General features: G+C 45.5%; 1 protein-coding gene across 6 annotated transcripts in view; it reads left to right on the forward strand.

The window, feature by feature from the left end:
* Nucleotides 1-25,363, forward strand: part of Cyfip2 (cytoplasmic FMR1 interacting protein 2) — a 117,527-nt gene that overhangs the window by 8,727 nt on the left and 83,437 nt on the right. For all 6 annotated transcript variants that reach the window (XM_034504569.2, XM_034504571.2, XM_076937002.1 and 3 more), the window contains 7 exons: nt 10,240-10,379; nt 12,115-12,204; nt 15,855-15,932; nt 17,758-17,859; nt 21,868-22,049; nt 23,865-23,961; nt 25,107-25,235. In XM_034504569.2, the coding sequence (XP_034360460.1) occupies nt 10,263-10,379; nt 12,115-12,204; nt 15,855-15,932; nt 17,758-17,859; nt 21,868-22,049; nt 23,865-23,961; nt 25,107-25,235 (795 nt within the window). In that variant the 5' untranslated portion in view covers nt 10,240-10,262. The remainder of the gene's footprint in view (nt 1-10,239; nt 10,380-12,114; nt 12,205-15,854; nt 15,933-17,757; nt 17,860-21,867; nt 22,050-23,864; nt 23,962-25,106; nt 25,236-25,363) is intronic.

Consider the following 25,363-nt stretch of genomic DNA (forward strand, 5'->3'; position numbering starts at 1 on the left):
GTTGCTGAATACTATCATGTTGTAGAGTGGTACCAGTTTCATCTCTAGGTCAGTTGAAGGACATTCGGAGTGCTTGGACTTCTGAACAGTTATGTTTATAATGTTGTTATGAATGTTCACGTACAAAGTTATACACTTATTATTTATGGGCTGTGTGCTGTTGTGTGTGTATGCACGAACACGTGCGTGCACACACACACATACACACATACATGAGCATGCACTCATGCTATAGCAAGTGTGTGGAGGTCAGAGGACAATTCACAGGAACCAGTTCTCATTTATTGTGTGGGTCTCAGAGACTGAACTCAGGTCACCAGGCTTGTCAGCAGTCACCTTTACCTGCTCAGCCATGTCACCTGCTCCACACAGCTTCCTTTCTGATCAGTCTCCTTTTATTTAATTATATGTATATGGGTGTTTTGCTTACATGTATGTCTGTGCACTACATGTATGTGACACTCACAGAGGCTGGAAGAGGAGCATTAGATCCCCTAGATCTAGAACTGGAGTTATTGATGGTTGTGAGCTTCTATGTGGGTACTAGGAATCGAACCTGGGTCCTTCAGAGGAGCAGCCAGTGCTCTTAACCACCAAGCTATCTCTCCAGCTCCAATTGTAATGAGTTTACTTTGCCAAGTAAAACGCAACATGGTTTAATTACAGAAAACAAAAACTTTCAACATTTGCCTGCTGTTGTTCCTCAGCATGTAACAAATTAATACACTATCAGGTAGCATTGTGCTAGAATGTTCCATTGTTAAAATTGCTGTCTGAGTTACTGCGTTTGGGGGAAAAAAGTGTGAAATGAATTTTGACTTGGGATTAGGACAGAATTTTCAACAGTTTCCCAAAAGGCTCTAAACATGCTTTTCTTTGTTGTTATTTCTTGATTTGTTTTTTGCTTTTGTTATTTTGTAGTATCTACTTATGAAACATGTTTTCAACATTGACCATTAGAAAATCAAACCATAGACAAACTGAAAAAGATTGAAGATATCCTGGACCCTACAGTGTGAAATATTTATGTAAAAATAACTGAGTGTGGGGTCCACTGAGATAGCTCAGTGAGTAAAGGGCTTGCAGGGAGCCTGGAGAACCAGATTTTGGTTCCCCAGAACCCTTGTAAAATGCCAGGTGGGCATGGAAGGTTGGAGACAGGCTCCTTTGGGCAAGCTGGCTGGCAAGACTAGCCAAGTTCTCAAGTTTTGGATTAGAGAGATGGTACCTCTGCATATATGACAGAGAGTGTTTGTGGAATACATGCAATGTCAACTTTGGTCCTCTACATGCATGCTCACACACATGCTAACATACATGGGAACATGCCTCTACATGTGTATGCACACTACACAGCATTTATCTCATCAATATGAAAATCACTTTCATCTTTGATATATGATAACATTGTATGCAATGCCAAGAAATTGTTTGAAGATAAATTTCCCTATGGTTTATGACCAGTAAATATTTGATTTGCATACCTGTTTTATATGCCTGTATACCCAGGGTCCTGTCTACATTTCTTGGGTTGAAAGAGATCCTAAGAGAAGAAGCTTAAGAAACCTCAGTAAAGGTTATCCCATAAAAGCAGCTCCAAGTGGTTCCCACCGGGTTGACAGCTGGGAAGCCTGACCTTTGTCTGCGCAGTCTGTTTCTGTACAGCTCTTTCCACCCAACCCACTCAGCAGAGGCTGCATGGCCATCGTGGTACACTCTGGCATCCCTGTAAGATGAACATACATACTTGTTTTCCTGCTCAGTTGGTTCTGAGGTCTGAAGGGGCTATACTCCACAGGGAGTATCTCCATGGAGCGGTACCCTGCCATGGCCACCTTCCATGCCTGCAAAGCTTTCTGCCATCCTCTGCTATACCCAGGATGGATGGAGAAGCAGGCTGTGCCCTTGGGATTTTGCATGCTCACCCAAATGCTATCCCATTTTATCCTAATTGGACCCTTTTAATTTTTTTATATTTTAACATACCTTTGCATAATATTTTCCTTGTATATATAAATATATTTGTTTATATATGTATATGTATGTCCGTGGGCATGTGTGTGTGTATATATGTGTATATATCTTCTACCTGGATAGCTAGACAGATGGAGAATATATTTCCTAGCCTCTAGATGTTTATGAATCTTCCAAATGACAGTTTTCTAATCTTATCTCTCCAATTTAGGAGAGTTTTTGGTCCCAAGGAAGGGAAAAGCATCCAACCTGGGAGGAAGGTGACGCGCTTAGCATTTTCCAAAAAGGTACAAGAGCAGGCATGGCCTAAAATAACACGGAACTAGAAAGAAAGATAACTTGTGTACCTGGCCTCTGTCAGTCACTAGCATGAGTGAAAGCATTTATTTCTTAGTAACAGTGATCTGAGAGAAACATCAGATAGTAGCTGTCCTCTTGAATTTGTGGGGCGGTGCTGAAGGGAAGTCAAGATGAAAGAGCCATACAGAGCTGACATCTTAGTGACAACGCCTGCCTGGGTGGGAGAATAGGGCAATCATGGCAATGTTCACCTATTCCATGGATTCCAGGGCATGGCCTTCAGTGCTAGGCAGTGAGAAGCCATTGCTTTAGACTGAGCAGAGGGCTGGATTCCCAAACAAGCCTGTTTGTTATTGTTGATTCTTCTGAAGACAGGAGATCTAATTTGGCTGAGTTAGCACAATCAGGAAGACACTTCCGCTTTGACCTTTACAAAAAAGTAATCAAATGCAAGCCAGTCTTTAAAAAGAAAATTTAGTCTTGTGTGACTGGTTAGTTTGTGTCAGTTTGACACAAACTAGAGTTACTTGGGCAGAAGGAACCTTGATCGAGGAATTGCCTCCCTCAGCTAGGCCTGTGGGTCTGTCTGTGAAGCATTTTCTTAATTACTAGTGATGTAGGATGGCCCAGCCCACTGTGGGTAGTGCCATCCCTAGGCAGGTGGGATGGACCTTAAAAGAAAAGTAGGTTGCAAGCCAGTGGGCAGCATCCCGTGTGGTTCCTGCTTCCAGGCTTGAGTGCCTGTCCTGACTTCCCTCCGTGATGATCTGTAACCAGTAAAGTTAAATGAACTCATTCTTCTCCAAGTTGCTTTTGGGCAGAGTGTTTTCATGGGAACAAAAAGCAAACTAGGAGAGCATATGTGTATATGCACTGCACGTGGCAAGGAGAGCCATGTGCGCATGCGTGAAAGGCTGCGCGGCTTTGGAGTCGGTTCTCTCCGTTCACCTTTATGCAGGTTCTGGGAATTGAACCCAGATCTCCAGGTTTGCACAGCAGATGCTTTGAGCTGAGCCAGCTTGCTGCCCAGCATGTTTTTCCATGGTGCTTATCTTTCTGTTCCCACCTTACCGGCTGTTCCGCACTTGGGTTAGAGAGCTCTCAGCCTGCTTCAGAGAATGGAGGCTGCCGTGATTCGTGAATTGTGACTAAGAGCCCAGTAAGCTGATAATTCGTACTTTTATCTTCTGACAACTTATTTCCTGAATGCTTAATCCGCTGCAGGCTGCCTTGTTAAGTATTCTACTTGCTGTAAAGTTAGAACATGCTCAGAACAAAGGACAGGCGCCATTATATATTGTGGTCCTTTTACAAATAAGGAAACTGGGGTTCCGAAGGGTTAAATAACAAACTTATGGTCCAGTGGCTATTCATTGCTGAGCAACAGGTTCAGACACCCCTTCCCCACATTCCTCCTTGGTAAGACTGCCTTACCTTCCGATTCCTTCCAGAAATTGTCGAAAGGAGCCTAATAGTGAGATCCTACCTTAGCTGCGAACCTGCATTTCCAAAGCCAGGTTCTCCTAACTCCCATCATGCACTGGTTCCAGGACTCACCCTGCCATGTTGCGGTCTGGGTCTGTCAGTCATCTCAGCCTTGGAGGCTCTGCCTTCCCCTCTCAGAAGCAAATTACTCACCAGCTCAGAGCTGCTACTTTTTGGGGCAGCCAGGCCACTGGCTTTAGGTTGGTTATGAAGACACTGAATTAAACGAACTTCCCTGAATCCTCAAACTGAGAGACCGCAACTGCCTGAGGTAAACCAGGCCTCGAGTGAATTTGGAGTAATTTATCACTCTCTTATCCAAAATGACAAAACGGCCCATGGGCTTGGACTGGACCCATGGACTTTTCTCAGGTTGCATAACAGGCTGGCCTCCCGGGCCAGAAAAGGCATGCTTGGTTTCACAGATACCTCTGTTCAAGTTTCTAGAACATCCTCCTTTCTGATTTATGTGGGTTTGGCACTGACTTCTAGCACTTGAACTAAAAATGTCGGATTTCCACCTCCCTTAGGCAGTGAGTGATCTACAGAGGCAAATCCACTGCAGAAGAAAAGGAAAGCTGCCTTATGTAAACAAAGACTTTTAATTCGTTGGTTTTATTAGGCAGCCTGCTTACTGATTTTCTTCAAGGAAACTATGGGATGCTACTATTTTGAAGGGGAAAACCTTAAGGGTTATTCTGGTAAATGGATGTTTTATGAAGTGTATGAAGTCCTGAAGAAGCCCAGGTTTTAGGGGAAAGGTGAGAGGAAGGATAACAGTAGATGACAGTGGGGGCAGGGAGGAAGGGAGAAGGGACTTCCAGTAAGCTCTGGGTGCTAATACAATGAGCTGGAAGCTTTTACAGAAAGTTCCAGACAGACACACAATTGGAGAGAGACAGAGAGAGAGAGAGCACCAACAGTTCTTACTCTTGCCTGATTTTTAAAATTATATTTAAGGTTAAAAGACAAATAACATGAATCAGGAATCAAACCCAGGGATCCCTGGGTTGGGCTGCAAGCTCCTTTACCCACTCAACCCCTCTTACTTACCCATGATTATGCTTTATTCTTGCCCATCATGTATTATTGGGAAGTAAACCCCAATATCACGTTGTTCCTATTTCAGTAGATATTTCTAGAAAACACTTTTAAAACGTAATTTTGATACATTACAGCTAAAATAGCAGTTTCTCCCTAGTGTCAAGCATGCAGTCGAGATTCAGTTTCGGGATTCAGTTTCCAGTTTGTTTGTTTGTTTGTTTGTTTTTCACTAAGTGTTACAGTTTTGTTTTCCGTGTGGTGAGTTCAAAGTAATTGAACCAGGATCCAAACAAACACTGTGTCAGATTACTAAATCTCACAGCTCCCCGCGGCAGTGTGTCTTCCGCCCCCGCCCCCACCCCTTTAGCTTATTTATTGAAGACATTGCATCATCCTCCATATTGATCACATGCCTGTGATGTGTTATGATGTGAATTGAAATCAAAGGACTTAAGAGATTCTGGTGTTCCTTTGGGGTCCAGCGTTCTTCCCAGGTGATGGTGTATCCATGGCTCACCTGGCTGTTTTCATTTAGTGATGCTGGTCCCCTTGAGGACCAGTGCTTAGATACACTTATTCATTAGGGGTTGGAAAGCAGGTGTTCCAGTTGGCTTTGTCTCAGAAAGAAAAACAAATTTTATCTCTTTTCTTCTGAATTGATTGTCCTACCCAGTAGTCTATTTTGGTTAGGAAAGGCAAGTTACTTTGTTGTGTTTTCCGGTTTTCTATGTAACAGTTGGATCACAGGCACCGTCCAAGTAATAAGAACCAGGTTTTTATTTGGTAGCTCTATGATCTCAGTGATGTAAAGGTATTTACTCTTGTTCTAGTCCACTGTGGCTTGGCTGATGGATGTCCCATCCAGGAAGAGTGGAAGCTTGAGTTAGGGTCTTCTCTGGATCTGTTGCACACACAGCCCCTGTAACTTAGGCAGACAGCTTCCTTGCTATGCCAGTTAAGTTCTTAACCTTCCTGGACATTTTCTGCCCCAGACCTGGACTCACGTATTTGGTTCCTTAGTAGGAAGTCATAGTTGCAGACTGGTGTCTGAGCACTGAAGGTTCATGTTGCTTATGGGTTGGGATTTGTTTCTAGGTCTTTTTAGTGAGCAGAAACACACACTTGTATGTATATGCTTCTCTCTGTACATATAAATATCATATTTGTATCTTTCTATATGTGTAGTTTGTGTCAGTGGGGACTTTGTAATGTGTTTTGATCTTTAAGTATAAATATAAACACATCTGTGTATGCATACATATTTATTAACATGTAAGTTCTTCTGGATATTTCTTACACGTATTTGTGCTAGTTTCATTTATATTGCTGTAGTAAAATCTGTAGACGAAGAGCAAGCTGAAGAGAAGGGGTTTATTTTAGCTTACAAGTCTAGGCTGTAGTTCATCTCCTTGGAGAAGACATAGCAACAGGACCCCAAGATTATACACTCAGAAGCAGAAAGAAGTGAGTGCATACATACCCTCCTTACATAGTTTAAGGAATGGTACTGCCCACAGTGAACTGGGTTCTCCAACCAGTCAACTCAGTAGACAGTCCACACTGAGAGGGCTCACAGATGATTTCATGTTGTATCAAGCCCATAGTCAAAGCTAACTACCACAATACCTTTTCTTGTAGTAGTTGGGTCTTAGTGATTCTCTTCAGTCATAACTATGTATCTCCTTTCAGCCTTTGTCTGAACAACACCAGGAACACGTCTCAAAACCACTCATGCTCCTCATAATACATTCAAACATCACAGTAATACATCAATATGGCATTGAAAACAAAGTGAGCTTGTGGTTTTTAAAACTTTCTTTTCCCCTTCATTTTTGCCGTTCTCAAGATGTGTCCCAGTTGGATCTACCATCTGATTACCGAATTAGAGGCTGTAGTGGTTCAGTGGGTAGGAGTGCCTCCCACACAAGCACCCATGTAAAAAGCCAGGCATGGCCATGTGCGCCTAATCCCATTGGGGTGGGAGGCAGAGACAGGAGACTGAGGTGGGTTTGTTTTTGTTTTTGTTTGCCTATCAGCCTAGTTCTGGATTCAGTGAGAGACCCTGTCTCAAGGAAGTAAATAAAGTAAGGGAGAATAGTAAACCCTCCAATGTCCCCCTTTGACCATCACAAGCACCTGGCACACACGTGTGTATGTCTGTGCACACACACACACACCAGAGAATCACTTGGAACAGTTCCTTTTGGTGTGACTTTACCAACAATTTGTTGACATACACACTCATTTCTTTCTTCTTACTTTTTTTCATTTTAAGTTTAACGCTTATTTTTATAGTAATTAAAATCTGGAAAAGCAGATGCATTCAGGGAATGCTAGACCGTTTTTCCTGACCGTGTGGGCCTCACCCTTCTTCCTTCTTCTTCCTCAAAGCTCAACTGTCTTTATTTAGCCTGCCCTTGCAGTGTACAGTAAGTGTGTTTGTGTGTGTGCATGCATCCTCCTCTCAGACAGATGGCTTTGTGCTGTTCACATACACATCCCGGGGCTCGCCGCTGCCTTATCTTACTGCTGCCCGTGCTGCAGCAGTCCTGTGGTCATAGATGTTTGCATTTTCCAGGCTGCTGCAATTACACACTTTACACCCCAACCAACAGTGTGATCGATGGCCTGCTCTCTGCAACCTGGTCAATGGCATGGTGGTCAGAGCAGTTTGATCAGTAAATTGCATTCTACATTTCTTATTGCAACGAAACAGTATGCTTTTTAACAATGTCGTTTTTGTCTTAGGGGTAGAGCCCCAGCAGCTATTGATAAAGTTGTGTATGTGATTCTTGGTGCAAGTAGAGCCAAAACCCATTAATACCATGCTTTTAGATACTGAGTGTCCACCCATCTATGAAGCAGGGTCCCCGTGGCACATGGCTGATAGGATATGCAAGCAGTTACATGCTAGCTGTGTCTAGCACCAAGAAAGGTTTATTATTATAGCCTGACATAATGAAGGGAATTGTTGGGCTTTCTAGCCATAGATCATATACCCTATAAATTATTACCCCTCCCTCAAGTAGACTTAATAGAAAATGAGACGGGAGAGAGAGAGAGAGAGAGATAGAGATAGATAGATAGAGAGAGAGAGAGAGAGAGAGAGAGAGAGAACTTAGAAGTCAAGAGCACATCCTGCCTTTGCAGAAGACCCGAGTTCAGTTCCCAGGACCCACATCTAGAGGCTCACAACTGCCTATAATTCCTGCTCCAGGGGATCTGACACTCTTCTGGGCTTCACCAGCACCTGCACACATGTCCACATACCCACACACAGCCACACGTGCATACACATAATTTGTAAAATATAAATCAAAGAATATTAATGCAAGGAAGAAGAAGGAGGTGGAGAAGGGGAGGAGAAAAAGAAGAGGAGGAAGAAGAAGAGGAAGAGGAGGAAGAGGAGGAGGAGGAAGAGGAGGAGGAAGAATAGGAAGAAGAGGAAGAGGAGGAGGAAGAGGAAGAAGAAGAGGAGGAGGCAGCACCTTTGGTGTGGTCTGGCAGTCATGCTACCATAGACCTGAGCACCACACTTAGAATTCTGAGTAGGGATGAGAAGAGAGGCAGAGGGGAAGGTCACTGCTGAGTTCCAGGTGTCCTCACTGGAGGCTTGGCTGTGCCACTGGCAGGGTACATGCCCAGAAGGTGTGTTTGAAACTCACTGGAGTGTGAATTTAGTCAGCTGCTCTGTAGCAGCCCAGCCCCCATTTGCCCTGCCAACCTTGGACCTGAAAGAAATGTCTGTTCACAGTGTGATCTTGGGGTATACATTCAGCTCTTTGAAGCCCCTGGACCACAAGTCAAAGGTCCCCAAGTGGCCTGGAATTGAACACTACTGGGCACTACCTGGCATTAAGAGATTCCAGCCCTTAAACCACACTTCTGTGCTAGGGGTCTGGGCTGGCACTCCTCTATGTGCTCTTATTCATGTAGCAAAGGCTTGGCTTCCTTGTCCCTGATCTTTCTATAAGCCTTGGGGGTTCTGTGGTTGTTACTGTTCACCTCTACTGTCTTCGTCATGACCGACTTCTCTAGCCTTGTTTCTTTGAGATTGAGATCTCTTTAAGTGCAACCCGGGTTAATGGAGTTCCCCTTTTCTTTCTTTAAAGGTTTGTTTTGTTGTTATTTATATTAAGTGCAGAAGAGGGCACGAGATTCCCTGGAGCTACAGTCATGAGTGGATATGAGCCAGCCCACTTGGATGCTAGGAACCGAACTCAGGCCTTCTGAATGAGCAGCCAGCATCCTGGTCCCCTGAGCTTTCTCTCTCTCTAGACCCCAGCTCCACTTTTCTTACCTTCAACTAAATGTATTTAAGACTTTTATTCATGCTTTCAAGTTCTTAGTAATTACCATTTCTGCTTGAATCACTCTAGGATAAGAGGCATCTGTCACCATACCTGGTTTAAGATAGCATTTTCGGAGACTACTCATGGGAACACGATTTATACCCTAAGTCATACATTAGAAGTTTTTAAAAAGGTTTTACCTGTAAATTTGTGTTTCAAAAAAAACAAATCTTCTGCTCACAGGGTGCTGTATTCTTAAAGTAGCAATTAGCTTGGGTTGGTTTGCTGCCTTGCTTACTCCTTGTTGCTTTGCTGCTTGGCAAGAGTTTATCATCCAACCAGCCCCATTCTGCCTGGGTCCAAGACACAAAAATACCCAGTGAGGACTGGTTGCTTTGGTGTGGTCTATAAAATATCCCCGGGCCAAGGGAGACATGGCAGCTTCTTTATTGCCGCAAACAAAGCTGGTTTATAGGAGTTAATCTGCTTAATTAGCCTATAAAACTCAGGATCAGGTCCCCTTGATCGTCCTGGCTGTTGTGTGATGGGTATTTATCTTGTACCATCATCTAAGAATGGAATTGATGAATGTCCCTAAGAAGAACAGGCCTAGCCCATGTTCCTGTGCCCAGTATCAATCCAGATTCTTGCTTACTTGACCATGTGGGTGTCACATGTCACATTACTTCCCAGACCTGTGCTTCTCCGCCACTCCTGTGGGGGCACACTCTAAAGTGTGTAAGGCTCAACTGAGATATCCTCAAAATGTATATATTATCTAATTTATTATTTGTGTGTGCATGATGTAGTGGTGTCAGGTTCATGCCATGGTGGGTGTGTGAAGGTCAGAGGATGACTTGTGAGAATCCGGTCTCTCCTTTACCACTTGGGTTCCAGGGATCGAACTCGGGTCCTCTGGCTTGTCATCAAGTGCCTTTACCCACTGAGCCATCTCACTGACTGTGAGACTCAGATTTTAAAGGTGTTAGTAGAAGACACCTGTGAGGAAGTGGTATTTGAGAGTGACCTCGGTGACCCTTGACTCTTTCTATCTCCAGAAGGGGGCTTGGACAGGGTGAGGATAAAAAAAATATATTTGGAGGTCCCTGAAATTCTCCCTTGTCATTCTCTTCCTCTCCATCAGTGTGGAAGACAGACGCCGCAGCCATGACCACCCACGTCACTTTGGAAGATGCCCTGTCCAACGTGGACCTGCTGGAGGAGCTGCCCCTCCCAGACCAGCAGCCATGCATCGAGCCCCCGCCGTCTTCCATCATGTACCAGGTAATGGAAATCTCAGCATGCAGTGGAGAGACGTGGATTCCGGAGGGCCTGTAAAAGGGCCTGCCCTGAACTACAGGGAGGAGGAGGTCTGTATCGAGAAGGTGAAAGGTCAGGAGCTGATGGAGTCCCTGTGCACTCTTGGAACCTGGTAGAAGGAATAGATTAACTAACAACTGTGTGCCAGGACCATTTCCCTCCCCTAGGGAGCATTTGTTGATCTGTTCTGACCCCAAATTCCTTCTGGACTGTTCTGTTATTGCACCACCCGGATTATGGCATCCCTGATCTCATGAATTAAATATCAAAGCTTAGAAGCCTCTAGAGTCTGCCTGGGTAATTACTTTTCCTTCATGTGCGTGACAAGAGCTCACATAAGCCCACATGGCAACCCGTGTGGCTCAGGGAAGTGGGTCACAGTTGTTTGTTTTGTCCCTAGATCAGATCTTTCGATAAACCACCATCCCATTACACACGGCTATAATCCTGGCAGGCCCAGAGAGGAGGCCATCTATGCAGCTAGAGGCAACCTGGCCAAAGCCCCTTGTCTGAGTGTACCAGGCTGAATGCCACGTTAAGAAGGAATGTGTTAATTTGGAAATTGGGGCTATATTAAACCTTTTTGCTAAGGCTTAAACGGTGAGCTATGAATACATGTAATTAATTTTTTTCATTTCATTCAATAGTTAAATGTATCACTCACATACTTGAAGATTCATTTCCTAAATTTGATTTATAAGTAGCTTTTAACATAGATTACAATTTCAATTATATAATCATATTTTAATTTTAGTTATATAGGGAGAGATTTTCATTATAAACAAAATGGAAAAGTATAGCATAGAAATTTCTTATCACAACATACCCTTCTCTCTCTTCATGAACATTTGTTTCATTAAATATATATGGTATATATTTATTGTTTTTACTAAAATAGGAATTCATCATATGTGTATATGTGTATATATACATATATATACATATATATCCTGTGGATATTTACTTGGGCATCAATGCAGTAATGCCACCTTATGGTTAAGTGGCTCGTGGTCTTTTCTAGCCATTGTTGTACACATTGATTATATTTCAGTTTTTGCTGGGTGTTTCCATCATTCCAGGGTGTTGTAAAAAGTGCAGTGGTTGCCTGAGTTGTCCATTGACACCTGTGCACCCTTAGGCAAGCACGTCTGAATGGCTGGATAAAAGCCATGCAGTGACTCTTAGCAGCTGTTTGGACTTGCATAGTTAGCTGCAAGTATGGCTTCCTTGTGCTTAAGGGGGGGTTTTTTGGTTGTTTGTTTGTTTGGTTGGTTGGTTGGTTTTTTTGTTTTGTTTTGTTTTGTTTGTAATTCATGATGACACGCATAGAAAACAGATTAATGTCAGTGCATTTATCCCATGAATAAGTAGGCAAAGTTTATCAGAAAAGCCTTACTAACTGGAAGGTAAACGTATCGATTTGGAACTAAACGGTTACTTCTGAGGCTTGGCTGAATGAAACTGGTTACCGATGAGAAGTAGGTGCTGCCCGTCTGCCCTCAGCTGAGCTGGGGGTAAGGGGGAATATTTGAAGTCATGGGACAGTAGGTTTCCACAGGAAGCTCGTGGTTTTTGTTGGCAGCTGTGTATTCCCCACACACCCAGCCAGCGTGGATGTGTTTTCCAACAACCAAATGCCCCTCCTGCCCTCTACCTCCACAGGCTAACTCTGTGTCCCTCCTGCCCTCTATCTCCACAGGCTAACTTTGACACGAACTTCGAGGACAGGAATGCATTTGTCACGGGCATTGCAAGGTACATTGAGCAGGCGACGGTCCACTCCAGCATGGTAAGTCTCCGTGACCTGCACGTGCAGATGCATACTGCGGAAGCAGGAGGAACCATGGGCAGCTGCCCATACCAGACCTGTGCTTAGCTACCCCAGGATGCTCTGCCATAGTCAGCTGGCCTATGAAAGTCTATTCTGAAAAAGAAAGTTCCTCCTAAAACTGACAGTGACGTGGCTTTGCATGATATTGTTTATTGACTCAAGGAAGCCACTGGCCTAAACCATTCATAAATGGAGCCAGTTGTTTTCCATTCCTCTTAGGGTCTGAGCCTAAGAGGGCAGAATTCTCTTCTTCCCTTTAATCTTCATAGACATTTGCAGAATTCTAGGTTCCTCGTCTGTGGGCCCCTGCACGTATTGCCCTGGACCGTTCTCACTGTGTGGGATACGTTCTACAAACCCAACTCATTTGTTACGCATTGTGTGCATGCTATGAGCCGATTCTAGAGTTAGTGTGGGGCCGGTCTCAGTTCTCAGAGAGTCAAGTGGGAGAGAGGCAAGCCAACCTAACACCCTTTCTGTGCAGACATTTCAGGTTCATTGTCTCATTTAATCCTCACACAGACCCTGTGAGGTAGGTCATTGGCGGCCCCAATACCTCAGCTGGCCAACACCAGAGCCTTTCAACTGTTAAGTAATCGACTCCGGGTCTCACAGCTGATAGGTGGGACAGTTCTAAACTTAGGACTCTGGTGAAAAAGCTTGGCCCTCTGGACTGTTTTTTACAGGCAAATATAAAACTGTATAAATGCTCCACATTGTGATAAATGTTTGGAGTACAGCTTTTCAAGGGGCCTTCAGAAGGCCAGCGGAAGCTTGATAGAGGAAGTCACCTTTTAGTACATCCTTGTAAGAGGGTAATGATAGCATGTGTTGTGCACACTGCTCTTTGAAATGTAGGGAGGGCAGTCTGCTGTGTGATAGCATCAGCGCCTCATAATAACCCCGGGGCTTGCAAAGGGATCATTATACCCATTGTAAAGATGAGAAGACTGAGGTCTGGAGAAATTAATAAGCGAGTTGCTCATGGTTTTACAGCTAGTAAGTCCTTGCATGAACATGGGAACAGTCCTGACCTCTTTCTGTGGTTCTCTCCATCCCACAGAAGGTTGGAGCAGTCAGAGATGAGATGGGGAGGGGGCTAGCACATGAACATCAACAGGAGCAAAGACAGAATTCTCAGACTGCCCAAAATTAGTGTGTGTCTGTGTGTGGTACTGTATGTAAACAGCATTTATGGAGAACGAGGTCTATTCATGGATATTTGATACCTAAGCTGTTTGGATGGTGGGTGTTTCCACAACCCTGGAGGATGTGATTCCTGGACCAGGTGTCAACAGGGCTGCTCTCTCCTGATGTTTCTCTGGCTACTCCGGCTGATTTCTCACAAACTTCTGGGTGTCAGATGTCTCTATGTGTACCCAAGTTTCCTCTCTTTATAAGGATGACAGTCAGATTGAGTGAGAGTCTGCTCATGATGTCCTCTGAGCTTCATCCTCCTTTTAAAAGGGCCACCTAGAAACAGAGTCACAGTCTCAAGTATGAATGACGTGCAGGGAGCCTGTGGCTGAGGACTCCCATTCCTTTCATCACAGGACAGATGGGAGGCTGGAGGTGAGGCTCAGTTGTCAGCGTGCCTGTCTGGAACACTCAAAGCCCTGGCTTGTATGCATCAAATCTCCAGCACCACATAAGCTGGGTGTGGCCTGGCAGATGCTTGTAATCCCGACTGTGGGGAGGTGGAGGCAGGAGGATCCAGAGTTCAGGATCACTTTCTCAGCTACATAGGAAGCTCGAAGCAAGCTTGGACTAGAGACCCTATCACAAACAAACAAAATAAGTAAATAAATATAGATAGATAGCAGTGGATAATTTTCAGTCATGGAAAAGAAGGAGCCAAACTCTGGTTTCGTGATGCTTTGTCCATAATTGCTCTTGGAACGAGCTATAAAGAAGAGTGAGTGGAACCCATACACTGGACGAGAGTCTCAAAATGAGTGTTACTGGAGGCATGAAAGGGTGGAGGCAGGGATTTAGGGGACAGCTGCAATGATCGCATACATGAGTGAAGCCAGACGTCAACTCCAGCTGGCATAATGATTCTTTGGGATTGGGGGAACCAGAACCAGACTGAAGTATATCAGAAATACCAGGCTATAGGCTCAGTCAAATCTGAAGGACAGGCTGGCTCTAGACATGACTCTATTTGTTTTCGAATGCTGCTGTGACAAATGGCATAAACTTACTGGCTTGGTAGATAGATTGCTCACGTAGCATTCACAAAGCCCTAAGTTTGGTCCCTAACACCCACATAAGCCAGGTGTAGTGGTAAATGATATAACCTTAGCACTTGAGAAGTAGAGATGGGAAGATCAGAAGTTCAAGGTCATCCATAGCTGCCTAGAAATACGTATCTCTAGAATATATATATAATATATATTATATATCAATATACAATATATTATATCATATATATACAATATATACCTATATACAATATGCATATGTATCATATATATACATATATATATATATATATATATATATATATATATATATATTATACATATATAAAAGATGGCCCTAAGAAGAACCAATAACTCAAGGTTCCCAAGGCCCCATCCAGAGCTCTTTCCACCACAACATCTTGACTTCTGTATTCTGGGCTTGTTATGTAACAACCATGGCTGAGCTATCCAGAGGGCAGAGTACATATCTTGGTTCTCAGTTCTGTTTCTGACACAGAGCCTGGGACCTGAAGATGCTTGCTGCAGCCTTTGTTTTAACTGAATGAAATTATGTGTGCTGAGGGCACTTGGGGGCTGAGAATAGCCACGTGTTCCTTACATTCCTGTCAGTTCCTCTTTCAGACATGTGTGCCCAAACAGAAGAGAAAGCAGGCAGCCCATGGGCTGGTCTCGGTTGTTTCCGATCTCAGGGACAGCATGTTACCGACTTCTTAATTAAGAATGGAAGCCATTGCTGTCTAACAGACTCATAACAAGTAGCAAACTCCAAATTAAATTGGATTCTGCCCTAAAAATATATATTATAAAGTAGATAATGATAAATAGATAATAGATTTAAATTTTAAAGTTCATTTTCCCCAGATATATTTACAAGGAGAGGAAGCATAATGCTACTTCCTTTCTCCTATTACTCTTTGATGTATCATTTCCATAACTGGAAACCGTTTAAAATATATGCGTCTATGTTTTGATCATCTTCACAGTATTATACAGCTGTCACCATCATCTAATTTTATTACCCCATACAGACGCCCTAGAATATTAGCAGTCAACCCAGGTCCTCTTCCTTCGTGTTCCCATGAACTGCAGTCTGTCCGTAAGGCTGTACCTCTTGTGGGTATTTTGTCCAAAGGAATCGTAGAATGTGTGGCCTTTCATCTGGTTTTCACTGAAGTTCCTATTGGATCAGATATTCTAAGATGTAAGGTGCATGTGACTTACCTCGGGACTTTGATGGAATATAGGTTCTTATTCCTAGGCTCAGACAGACTTGTCAGCAAGCCCCCGGGTGATGCTGCTGTTGCCTGCCACAGTCCACATCCTGGGTGGTGCAGATGAGAGTCTGGAGAAGTCCATGGCCCTAGTGTTAATTTCCCCAATGAATGTGCTTTGCCATTTCAGAATGAAATGCTGGAGGAGGGCCACGACTATGCAGTCATGCTGTATACCTGGCGCAGCTGTTCCCGGGCCATCCCTCAGGTGAGATCATCCTTGCTGGGCCTCCCTTTCCCTTCAAGGAGGTGTCACTGCCTCTGCAGTGCCCCTCCAACCTGAACCTAAACCAGAGGGCTGAGTTCCCCAGGTGGCAGGAAGTAAAACTGGGCCTCTGACCCAAAGGACATCCTGTAATGCTACTGACAAGGTCCACGCACAGGGTCTTAAAAACAGTTTCCCAATACATACTGTGCACAGTATTTTATTTTAAAAGCAGTAGATATCTCTTGCCACCCAGGCTGTTGCAAAGGATGTAAGGTAGCAAACATGGTATCTCCTCACTTCTTCACCTAAACCCTCTGCTTCAGATGGTTCTGGGTCTTTCTTTTTTTTTCTTTCTTTTTTTGGCACAAACATATTTTATAAATCCGTATCATTACCACAAATCCATATTGTTTCTCATTTTTTACACTGTCTTGGGCTTGTTTGAAAATACAGATAGCTTTATTATCATTGACATTTTTGCATAGCTAGTGGATTCCATTGGAGCAAAATCAACAAACCACATGCACATCAAGTAAACAGAGGCACCCTTCTTTCTTCCTCTTAGCCCTCATATTTAGGGGCAGCTGTTATTATTTTTTTTTTTTTGTACTTTTAACATTTTCTAAGCCTGGTTTTGTTTTTCATAAACAGTTGATTGTCTTAAAAATTTTTATTGCCTTTATTTATTCTCTCTCTGGGGAAGGTATGTATGTACCATGGCATACATATGTCAGTGACAGAGGATAATCTGTAGAAATTGGTTTACCCCCATTTAGGTAATCAGATTTGAAAGCAAGTGCCTTTCTCCACTGAACTGTCATCTGGCCAGCCTCAGAATTTTGTTTTTCTGGAGAAAGGTACCAAACTGGAGCTGTGCCTCAGTGGTAAAGCATTACTAACATACTCCAGGTCTTGGAACCCGAGATCTGGATTCTTTCCCTCAGGAGTGTAAAATTAATTAATTAGTTAATTAATTAGGTATCAAATCATACTTAACTGTTTCATGGCCTCTTTGCCTGTCAGGTGTGGTAGTACCTTTTCGTAGTCATTCCAGAGAGTCACCTTAGCCCTTCTAATGTTTGCAGTGGTATATGTATATGAATGTATATGATCGTATCACTTTGTCCATTTAATGACCCGATGGCAATTATCTAGACACTGACAACCATAAAAGATTATCCTTGTCCAGTGGATGTGGTACTCACCAGTAATCCCAGCACCTAGGAGGAAGAGGAGGAGGCAGGAGGATCTTTAGTTTCAGGCCAGCATGGGCTACCTAGTGAGTCACTAATTAAAAAAAAAAAAAACCTGTCATTGGCTCACTCTCACTGTCACACATTAGCAAGCTTGGTGCATGCGTGTTCACAGAACACGTGGCGTGTGGTACTAAGGGTACATGCTGGCTAAAAGTACTGAGCAGAGAAAATGAGTCCCTGGAGGACACAGCTTAGGGTTATCCATCATTACCATGGTTACGGCTGGGAAGCTCTGCTCCAAGCATACAACATACCAAGGGCAGACTGGTTCGTGGTCGTGTGCATCAGGATAAGGGGAGAAGACATTACAGATCTCCATGGACACATGTATAGCCAACTGTGAAGGCACAGGCCAGCAGGAATAGGAACAGGGCCTGGTGTTAGGGTCAGCTGGCTCCTTTACTGCAGCCAGTCTCCAGGGAGCACCTGTGGGGCCTGTCAGTCTCCGACAGCTCCCTCTCACTAGGGTGACCCTATCCATTGTCACCGACAACAAGATGCCACGCGAGCCATGCTCGTGAGCCCGCAGCTGGGAGCCCGGGTGATGAAGCTGCCTCTCGCTTTCACAGGTCAAGTGCAACGAGCAGCCTAATAGGGTGGAGATCTATGAGAAGACGGTGGAGGTGCTGGAGCCAGAGGTCACCAAGCTCATGAAGTTCATGTACTTTCAGGTGAGTGGGCCGTGGGCGGGTCCACAGCAGAAGGCTCGTGAAGCATCCTAGACTTCAGTGCCGTGTCATTTTGTTTTTGTCCAGCTAATATTTTTGAGAGCCACCTACACCCCTGTGGGTGAGCCAAGCCAACAGGTGTTCCTGCCACCGCAGAGGATGTGTCCTAGTGGGATTGTGTGTGCTTGGAGCACAGAGAGACAAAAATACACACTAGCTTTTAGGACATGGTAAGGGCATCGAGTAAAATACGATTTACGACAGTTGTAGGTTGCAGAGTATCTACAGGTAGTTGCTGCTTTAGGGATGATGGCATGTAGCTACAGCCTGGGTGACAAGAGGCAGGAATGTGACGGTCATGAGGCTCCAGGAAGACGGTCCTGCAAAGCCCCAAGGCCTGTAGGGATCAGTGTGTTCAAGAGATGAAGGGAAGGAAGGGAGTGAGCTGTAGAATAGTAAAAGCAAGGAAATGGTCCAAGGGGAGGCTGGAGGGGGAGAGGGACTCATGGGATGGACATTGTGAGCCTGGAGCTTTGGATTGGATGGTGTGTGTGATGACATGAGTTTTTAGGACATCTGGCCTCTAGGTAGGAAATGCTTGGGAGATGGAGGTGGGAAGAGGCTGGGATAGAGGAGCATGGAGAGCTCCAGTCGGGAACTCTGGAAGAGTCATTTATAGAGGAGGAAGAACATAAGAGAGGGCCAGGAGCCTCCACAGTGACAGGGAAAGCTAGGCGGTATCGTGAAAGGACAGGAGGGGTGAGCAGCCAGTCGCTTCCTGGGGTCTCACTGGCAACTGTGAGGGTAGCAGGAACACTTCAAAGCCAGTCTGTGCCCCACAGTGGGTGGCAGAGCGTGTACGACCCACACCCTACATGTGTTCCATTCATAGAGTGCTGACACTGACCAGGGTCCACCCTGTAGTCAGCATCTAGGCAAGAGCTGGGTCTGTACTCGGGAGGTGCCTCGGCCTGGGTAAGGAGCAATGCTTGGTCAAAAGCCAGCGCTGCTGTTCTTTGTGTGTGACTCACTTCACACACATGCACACATATACATACACACACACACGTGCACATACACACACACACACACACACACACACACACCACAGCACAGGGACTTGAATCCTGCCTCTCAGGGTGGTGAAAAGATGAACTCTCTGTAGGAGCCCAGCAGGGCCCTACGGTAGCTTCAAGTGTTTCACAGCTGTGGTTAGTATCATAGACGACCTGACTTCCCAGAGCCTAAAGTCTCTATTGGGAAGCAGATCCAAGAGAGAAGAGCCATCAGAAACTAGGTGGGAAATGAAGGGCTTCCCCAAAAGAGGTGCATGTGGAAGGAAGGATCTGGGTTGATTCACAGCCATGTGCCTCGCACTGTGGCCACTGACTAAGCATAGAAACAGTAGTTAACAGTGAAACTCCTCAGCAGCACCATGGCCATCCACATGAGTTACTCTAATGACTAATGAAGCATCTTCAGGAATCTCAAGGAAGGGCAGGCACACTTGGCTCACAGTTTAAAGGTACAGTCCATCATGGCGATGTAAGCGTGTTGACAGGAGTATGAGGTAGGGTCAGGTTGTGCCCAGGTCAGAAAGGAGGGGGAGGTGAAAGTTGGTGCTCTGCTCAGTTTCTCCTGTTGACTCACTCTGGGCCCCATGTACATGGGGTCACGCCATACCACCCACACATTCAGGGAAGCCCTCCCTGTTCAACTAGACCTTTCCAGAGACATAATTTATGGACACTCCCAGGGGTATGTTTCCATGGCGAGTCTAAATCCCATCAAGTTGAAAGGAGAGAGTAACCATTACACCATTGCTGGTGGTGAACAGTTCCATCATGGCAGAAAACCTCACTGGACTGGCTATGTCTTGCTGGTCCTTGAGGGAGAGGAGCGGACAGTTGGGCGTGGTAGGTCTTGGAAGTGGAATGAAACTCACATCTACACACAGATCTTCTTCTCCATGCACCTCCCTCCCTGTGTTTGTTCCTCCTCCTCCTTCTTCTTCTTTGTCTTCATCTTCATCTTTGTCTTTGTCTTCTTCATCTTCGTCTTCTTCCTCCTCCTCTTCTTCTTCCTCCTCTTCTTCCTCCTTCTCCTCTTCCTCCCCTTCCTCCTCCTTTCTCTCCTCCTTTTCTATCGCTCACTCCCCCTCCATTACTACTGTTGCCCCTTCTTGCTTTTGAACTCCTCCCCACAACACACACAGCCAGGTGACAGATTTTTTGACATGCCATATTTACTCTTGTGAATCCCCCAGGTAGAGTGACAGCCCAGCATGCTCTAGCATCTTCACAGAGCTGGGTGTTTGTCGCATAATCTATTCTAGAATGTTTTCACCCCTCTGAAAGAAATCTCCTGAGCCATCACCCCATACTACCCCAACACCCTCTCCTTCAGATTTAGGCAACTACTAAACTTTTTATCCCTGTGGATTTCCTGTTTGGACATTTCCCTACAAATGAAGTTATACAGGACATGATGTTTCATGCCTGGCCTCTTGCAGTTGGCAGGGTGTTTTTGAGTGTCATCTGTACCATAAATTGGTTATTTGGTTTGTTTGATGACAGGACACCATGTCACTGTGCACACACATAACACCATATTTCATTCATCCATTTACCAGGTGATGGATGTGGGTGTTTTTCCCTTCGGGTCTGTTAGGAATGAAAGCTGGACACATGTAAGAACTTCTGTGTCATTGTCATTACAGGCTCTTCTGTTTCTCTTGGGTCGTGAACTAGTTAGGGTTTTGCCAACTTTACATGAGCTGGAATCATGGGAAAAAATTCATTAACTGATGAGATTTCTCTATTGATTGACCTGTAGACAAGTCTGTGCGGGCATTTTCTTGATTAATGATTGGTGTGGGAGGACCCAGCTCACTGTGGGCTGCACCACTCCTGGGCATGTGGTCCTAGATTGTCTAAGAAGCAGACTGATCAAGCTGTGGGCCCTCCATGGTCTCTGCTTCAGTTCCTGCCTCTGTGTTCTTGTCTTGAGTTCCTGTCCCGACTTCCTTCAGGGTGGACTGTAAGCTGTGAAATGAAATAAATCTTTTCTTTCCCAAGTTGCTTTTGGTCACGGTGTTGTTTATCACAGCAGTAGACAGCAAAGTTGGCAAAGTGGATCCCTGGGTCACTTAGTGACTCCACCCTAGGTGTGCAAGTTTCCTAACCGCCCTGCAGTCTGCTGTCAGCTCCGCAACCACTGTATGATTGAGGCCACACTACCACTGTATGATTCAAGAAGCCACACCACCACTGTATGATACAGGCCACACCACCACTGTACAATACAAGCCATACTACATACATGTACAATACAGGTCATACCACACACACATGTGCCCTCATGAGAGCCTCTAAGAGCAGAAGTCCCTCCATTGTTGACTTTGCTCCTTCCCTGCACTCATTACAGCTGAAGCTAGCCCCATGATTCCTTAGGCCTCTGGCAGCCTCGAGGCCTTTGCGGACAGCTCATGCATCCTTCCTTCCCCTGCCCCTAGCTTTCTCCTTCTCTTTCAGATTATTTCCCTAAAAGGTCATTTCTTGTTGGTTTCAGTCTTTCTCCCTAGAGGAACAATCCTTGTGAGCCCTTCCCAACCTCCATCCCTTCTTCATTTCCTGCTGTACCAAGTATGAAATTCTGCCACTAAGAATTTATTTTGTTTTCTATTACTTAATTGGCATATATGATCCTTAGAACAGTTTTTTTCTTCTTGTCTTGATTTCTGCTTGACCTCAGTCTTTACAGTGGTTGCATGGGTATATAGTAGATGCTCAATAATCAGTTGCTTGTTGGATGCGCCTCTGTCCCTCCTGGCATTTCACACACTGGGGGCACAGTGCTTCTTAGCAAATGTGTTTTGGACGAATTCATAAGGTAAACTCACTTGGAACGGGTCCTAGCACGCTATCACGATTAGCTTTGGAAATGGGGATATCTCAGAGAAAGACTGCCTGGCGTGGTGGATGAGCCCTTACACTGTTTCTCTGTCCCCAGCGCAAGGCCATTGAGCGCTTCTGTAGCGAGGTGAAGCGTCTGTGCCATGCCGAGCGCAGGAAGGACTTTGTCTCTGAGGCCTACCTGTTGACCCTGGGCAAGTTCATCAACATGTTCGCGGTCTTGGACGAGCTAAAGAACATGAAGTGCAGTGTCAAGAACGACCACTCTGCCTACAAGAGGTCAGACCCCTCCCTGCTCCCCGGACTCTTCTCACAGACTTACTCCCTAATAATAGAGTAGCTTTCCTCAGATGTTGTGTCAGGGTGATCTGAGGAAGACACTTCCAAGCTGGGGCTTCAGAAGAGTGATGTTGCTTGGCCAGGCTTGATGTCCTGAGATGAAATCTGGTCCTCACTTCCCCCATCTAGGGGACAGAAGCAATTTCTGCCATGCCACCCTCAAGGCAAAAAGATTATCATTGGGCATTGCATTGTTGTTTTCTGTGAGAAACAGAAGCTACTGCTTATGTTCCAGAATTGCAAAGCCCACGAATACACCCTCCCCCCCCCCATTTACCCTGGTGGCCGCATTTGGCTGGATCTCTCTCTCTGCCTCTCTGCCAGGCCTGCGTCTCCATGGTGTCTTTTCTCACGCAGGACACTGCAATGGCTTCCAGTCAGCCCATAGCATAACCCCAGCTTTCCGGAAAAGAGCACCTCCTTCCTCATGCATTTGAAAAATCCCGGCCAAGATTGCTTATCAATCCAGCTTGCTAATCCCTCCGTCAGACACTGAGTCAGGTGGAGGTGATCTGAGTGGATGACAGAATTAGGGGGCCATGTCATTGAAAAAAGGGCTGGGATTGGGAGGTGGTTATTCATCTCCAGAAGCCAGGATATAGCCACTCAAAGACAGGGAACACTACAAACTGTCAGATCCCCAGGGAGTTGGTTGAGGCTCACATGAGAACCCGTGTCTGTCTATACCTCCTGGAAGGGTTGGCCATCTCACTGGCAAAGAAGGACTTAATCCCTATCTACAGAAAGGAGGGGAGCAGACGTGAAATCTGGGTTGCCCAAGAGTTAGAGCCCATCTAAAGGTCAACTCAACATATCACAGATGGCCACCAGCATGGCATCCTTCCCCATATACTTCCTGTTACAGCCCGCCACTTCCATCATGACCACAGCCAACATCTGTGTCCTGAACCAGGCAGGCATGCTGCTTCTGTTCTCACAAGTTATTGTGACACAGGCTGTGCCTTGCTGGGCTAAGTTGGGACACAGTTAAGCCCAGTTCTCTGTTTCTCTCCATCTCCCGTCCACTTTGGTTCGAGGCTTCCATGTTGCCATGCAACACTGTGCGTGAGAATGTTGAGGGAAAGCCAGATCTGTGATCCATGCTACTCGGAAAGCTGTGGCAGGAGAATCATCAGCTGGGCCTAGCAGCAAAGGACTGAAATCCTTGGTAGTTTTCATCAGTTCAAGGCTTAGGCTATGGAGTGAGTTCGAGGCCACCCTAATAAACTTAGCAGGACCCTATGTCAAAAATGAAAAATAGTAACAAGGTTGGGGACATAGCCCAGAGGTCAAGTGCTTTCTCAGCATACACAATGCCCTGGGCCCAATCCCTGAGACTACAAACCAACCCAAAAATAGGATGCTGAGATTTTCCTATAATGAACAGAACACATGACATAAACGAAGCTTCCTGGCTGTGATTCAGTTCTACCGGACTCACTGTGCATCTCCCCTGGAGGTCCTGACCAGGCTCAAGACACTGCCCCCACTTCTTGTCTCATCATTCCTGCCTGGTTTCCATTAAATGCCCTGAGATTCCAGTGGGTTTTTGTTTCTGGTTTCATGCCCTTTAATGCCCAGCAGCTGTCATGAGGGTGTAAAAGGCCTGGGAGAAAGGCCTACCAAACACATTTTCCTTTGACCTTGGGATCACCTGCAGTGTTCAGAGCCTCGTGACATTAGGATAGTGTCTCTTGTTGGCTGAGTGGGAGCAGACACCTGTGCACCATTATCGGTTCCTTCTCTGTGTTTCAGAGCGGCCCAGTTCCTAAGAAAGATGGCGGACCCCCAGTCCATCCAGGAATCTCAGAACCTGTCCATGTTCCTGGCCAATCACAACAGGATCACGCAGGTGAGGACAAGTTCCCTGTCTGGAATCCCCAGGAAGCAATACTAGGACCCAGGGCTCAGAGGACTCCAAGGGACAGCATACAAGCTCAATCCACATTTGTCTCCACTGCCTTTCATGAGAGTAAAGCTACAGCCAGTGACTTCCCCCTTTCTGGTTCTCTGGAAGCTTCCCAGACAGGGCTGTGAGCCCCACATCAGGCTCTAGGTTGAGAACAAGCCTTACCATAGATCCATTATCACACTTTGGGCAAAGTCAGAGATTCAGTTTACCCATCCATAAGGTGGGTATATTATTTTGAGACTATTATGAGAATATATCTCACAGGACTAGCTTGGAAAATAAATGAGGTGGGTACACAAAGCCCTCAGAACATGACCAAGAGACTGGGAAGGCACAGTTATAATTACTACCACCAGTTTGCCAGGGTGTATCCACTCGGCCTCTCCTCTTCCATTATGACTGTCATAGCTGGACCTATCTCTCTGACAGTTCAGTAACAACGAGAGTGTCTGCAGGACCCAGGCCAGCACAAGAAGGACCGTGTTGTTTCCAAGACATCCCAAAGGCCTGGCTGTTGTAGGGCCTTTCTTTGTCACTGGAGAAGGATATGGAGTCTCAGCCCCTGCTGTCTGTAGAGAGTTCCCCCAATTCTATTGACAAGTATCCTGTAGTAGATCAGTTTGTCTCTACAGGGAGAAAGGGATACAGAGAAACCTTCCTTAACTGTTTTGATGCTCCTGGATCTTTCCAAGTAACAGATCCCCACTTATCGCTACCCTTCCCTGGGTGGGTCTTCCCCCTGCCTTTGTCTGAAGAAACCTCATAGAGACCCTCAAAACTAAAACACAATTAGTGCAGGCGCAGTCACTATAAAGCTGGGCTGCCCAAGAGTGCTTACACTCAACCCTCAGAGTTAGTGTGGGAGACTCAAAGGGTTAGGTTCCTGCTGTGAGAGGTAAGCAGTGACAACCAGCCAAGGCCTCGCATCCAAGAGGAGTCAGGTGTCAGCACCTGCTGGCAGGAAAGCTCCCTCTCCTGGAACCTCAGTAGGGATCAAAATAACTCATCAAAGCAGCTCTTGGGCCTTCTGGGTGGAACAGGAAGATGTTTGCTCTACCTAACCAGTAGGTGGCGCTGTTGTTTAGTGTCTTCACCAGCAACTGGAAGTGATCCCGGGCTATGAGGAGCTGCTGGCAGACATTGTCAACATTTGTGTTGATTACTATGAGAATAAGATGTACCTGACACCCAGTGAGAAACACATGCTCCTCAAGGTAAAACTTCCCCTCCTCACACTGCTTCCTGCAGGCGCGCGCGTGTGTGTGTGTGTGTGTGTGTGTGTGTGTGTGTGTGTGTGTGTGTGTATAGACCAACAGTGTAATTCTTCAGGAGCCGTCCATCT

The sequence above is a fragment of the Arvicanthis niloticus genome, chromosome 6, assembly GCF_011762505.2.
Source record: "Arvicanthis niloticus isolate mArvNil1 chromosome 6, mArvNil1.pat.X, whole genome shotgun sequence".
In the NCBI taxonomy this organism is placed as follows: Eukaryota; Metazoa; Chordata; class Mammalia; order Rodentia; family Muridae; genus Arvicanthis; species Arvicanthis niloticus.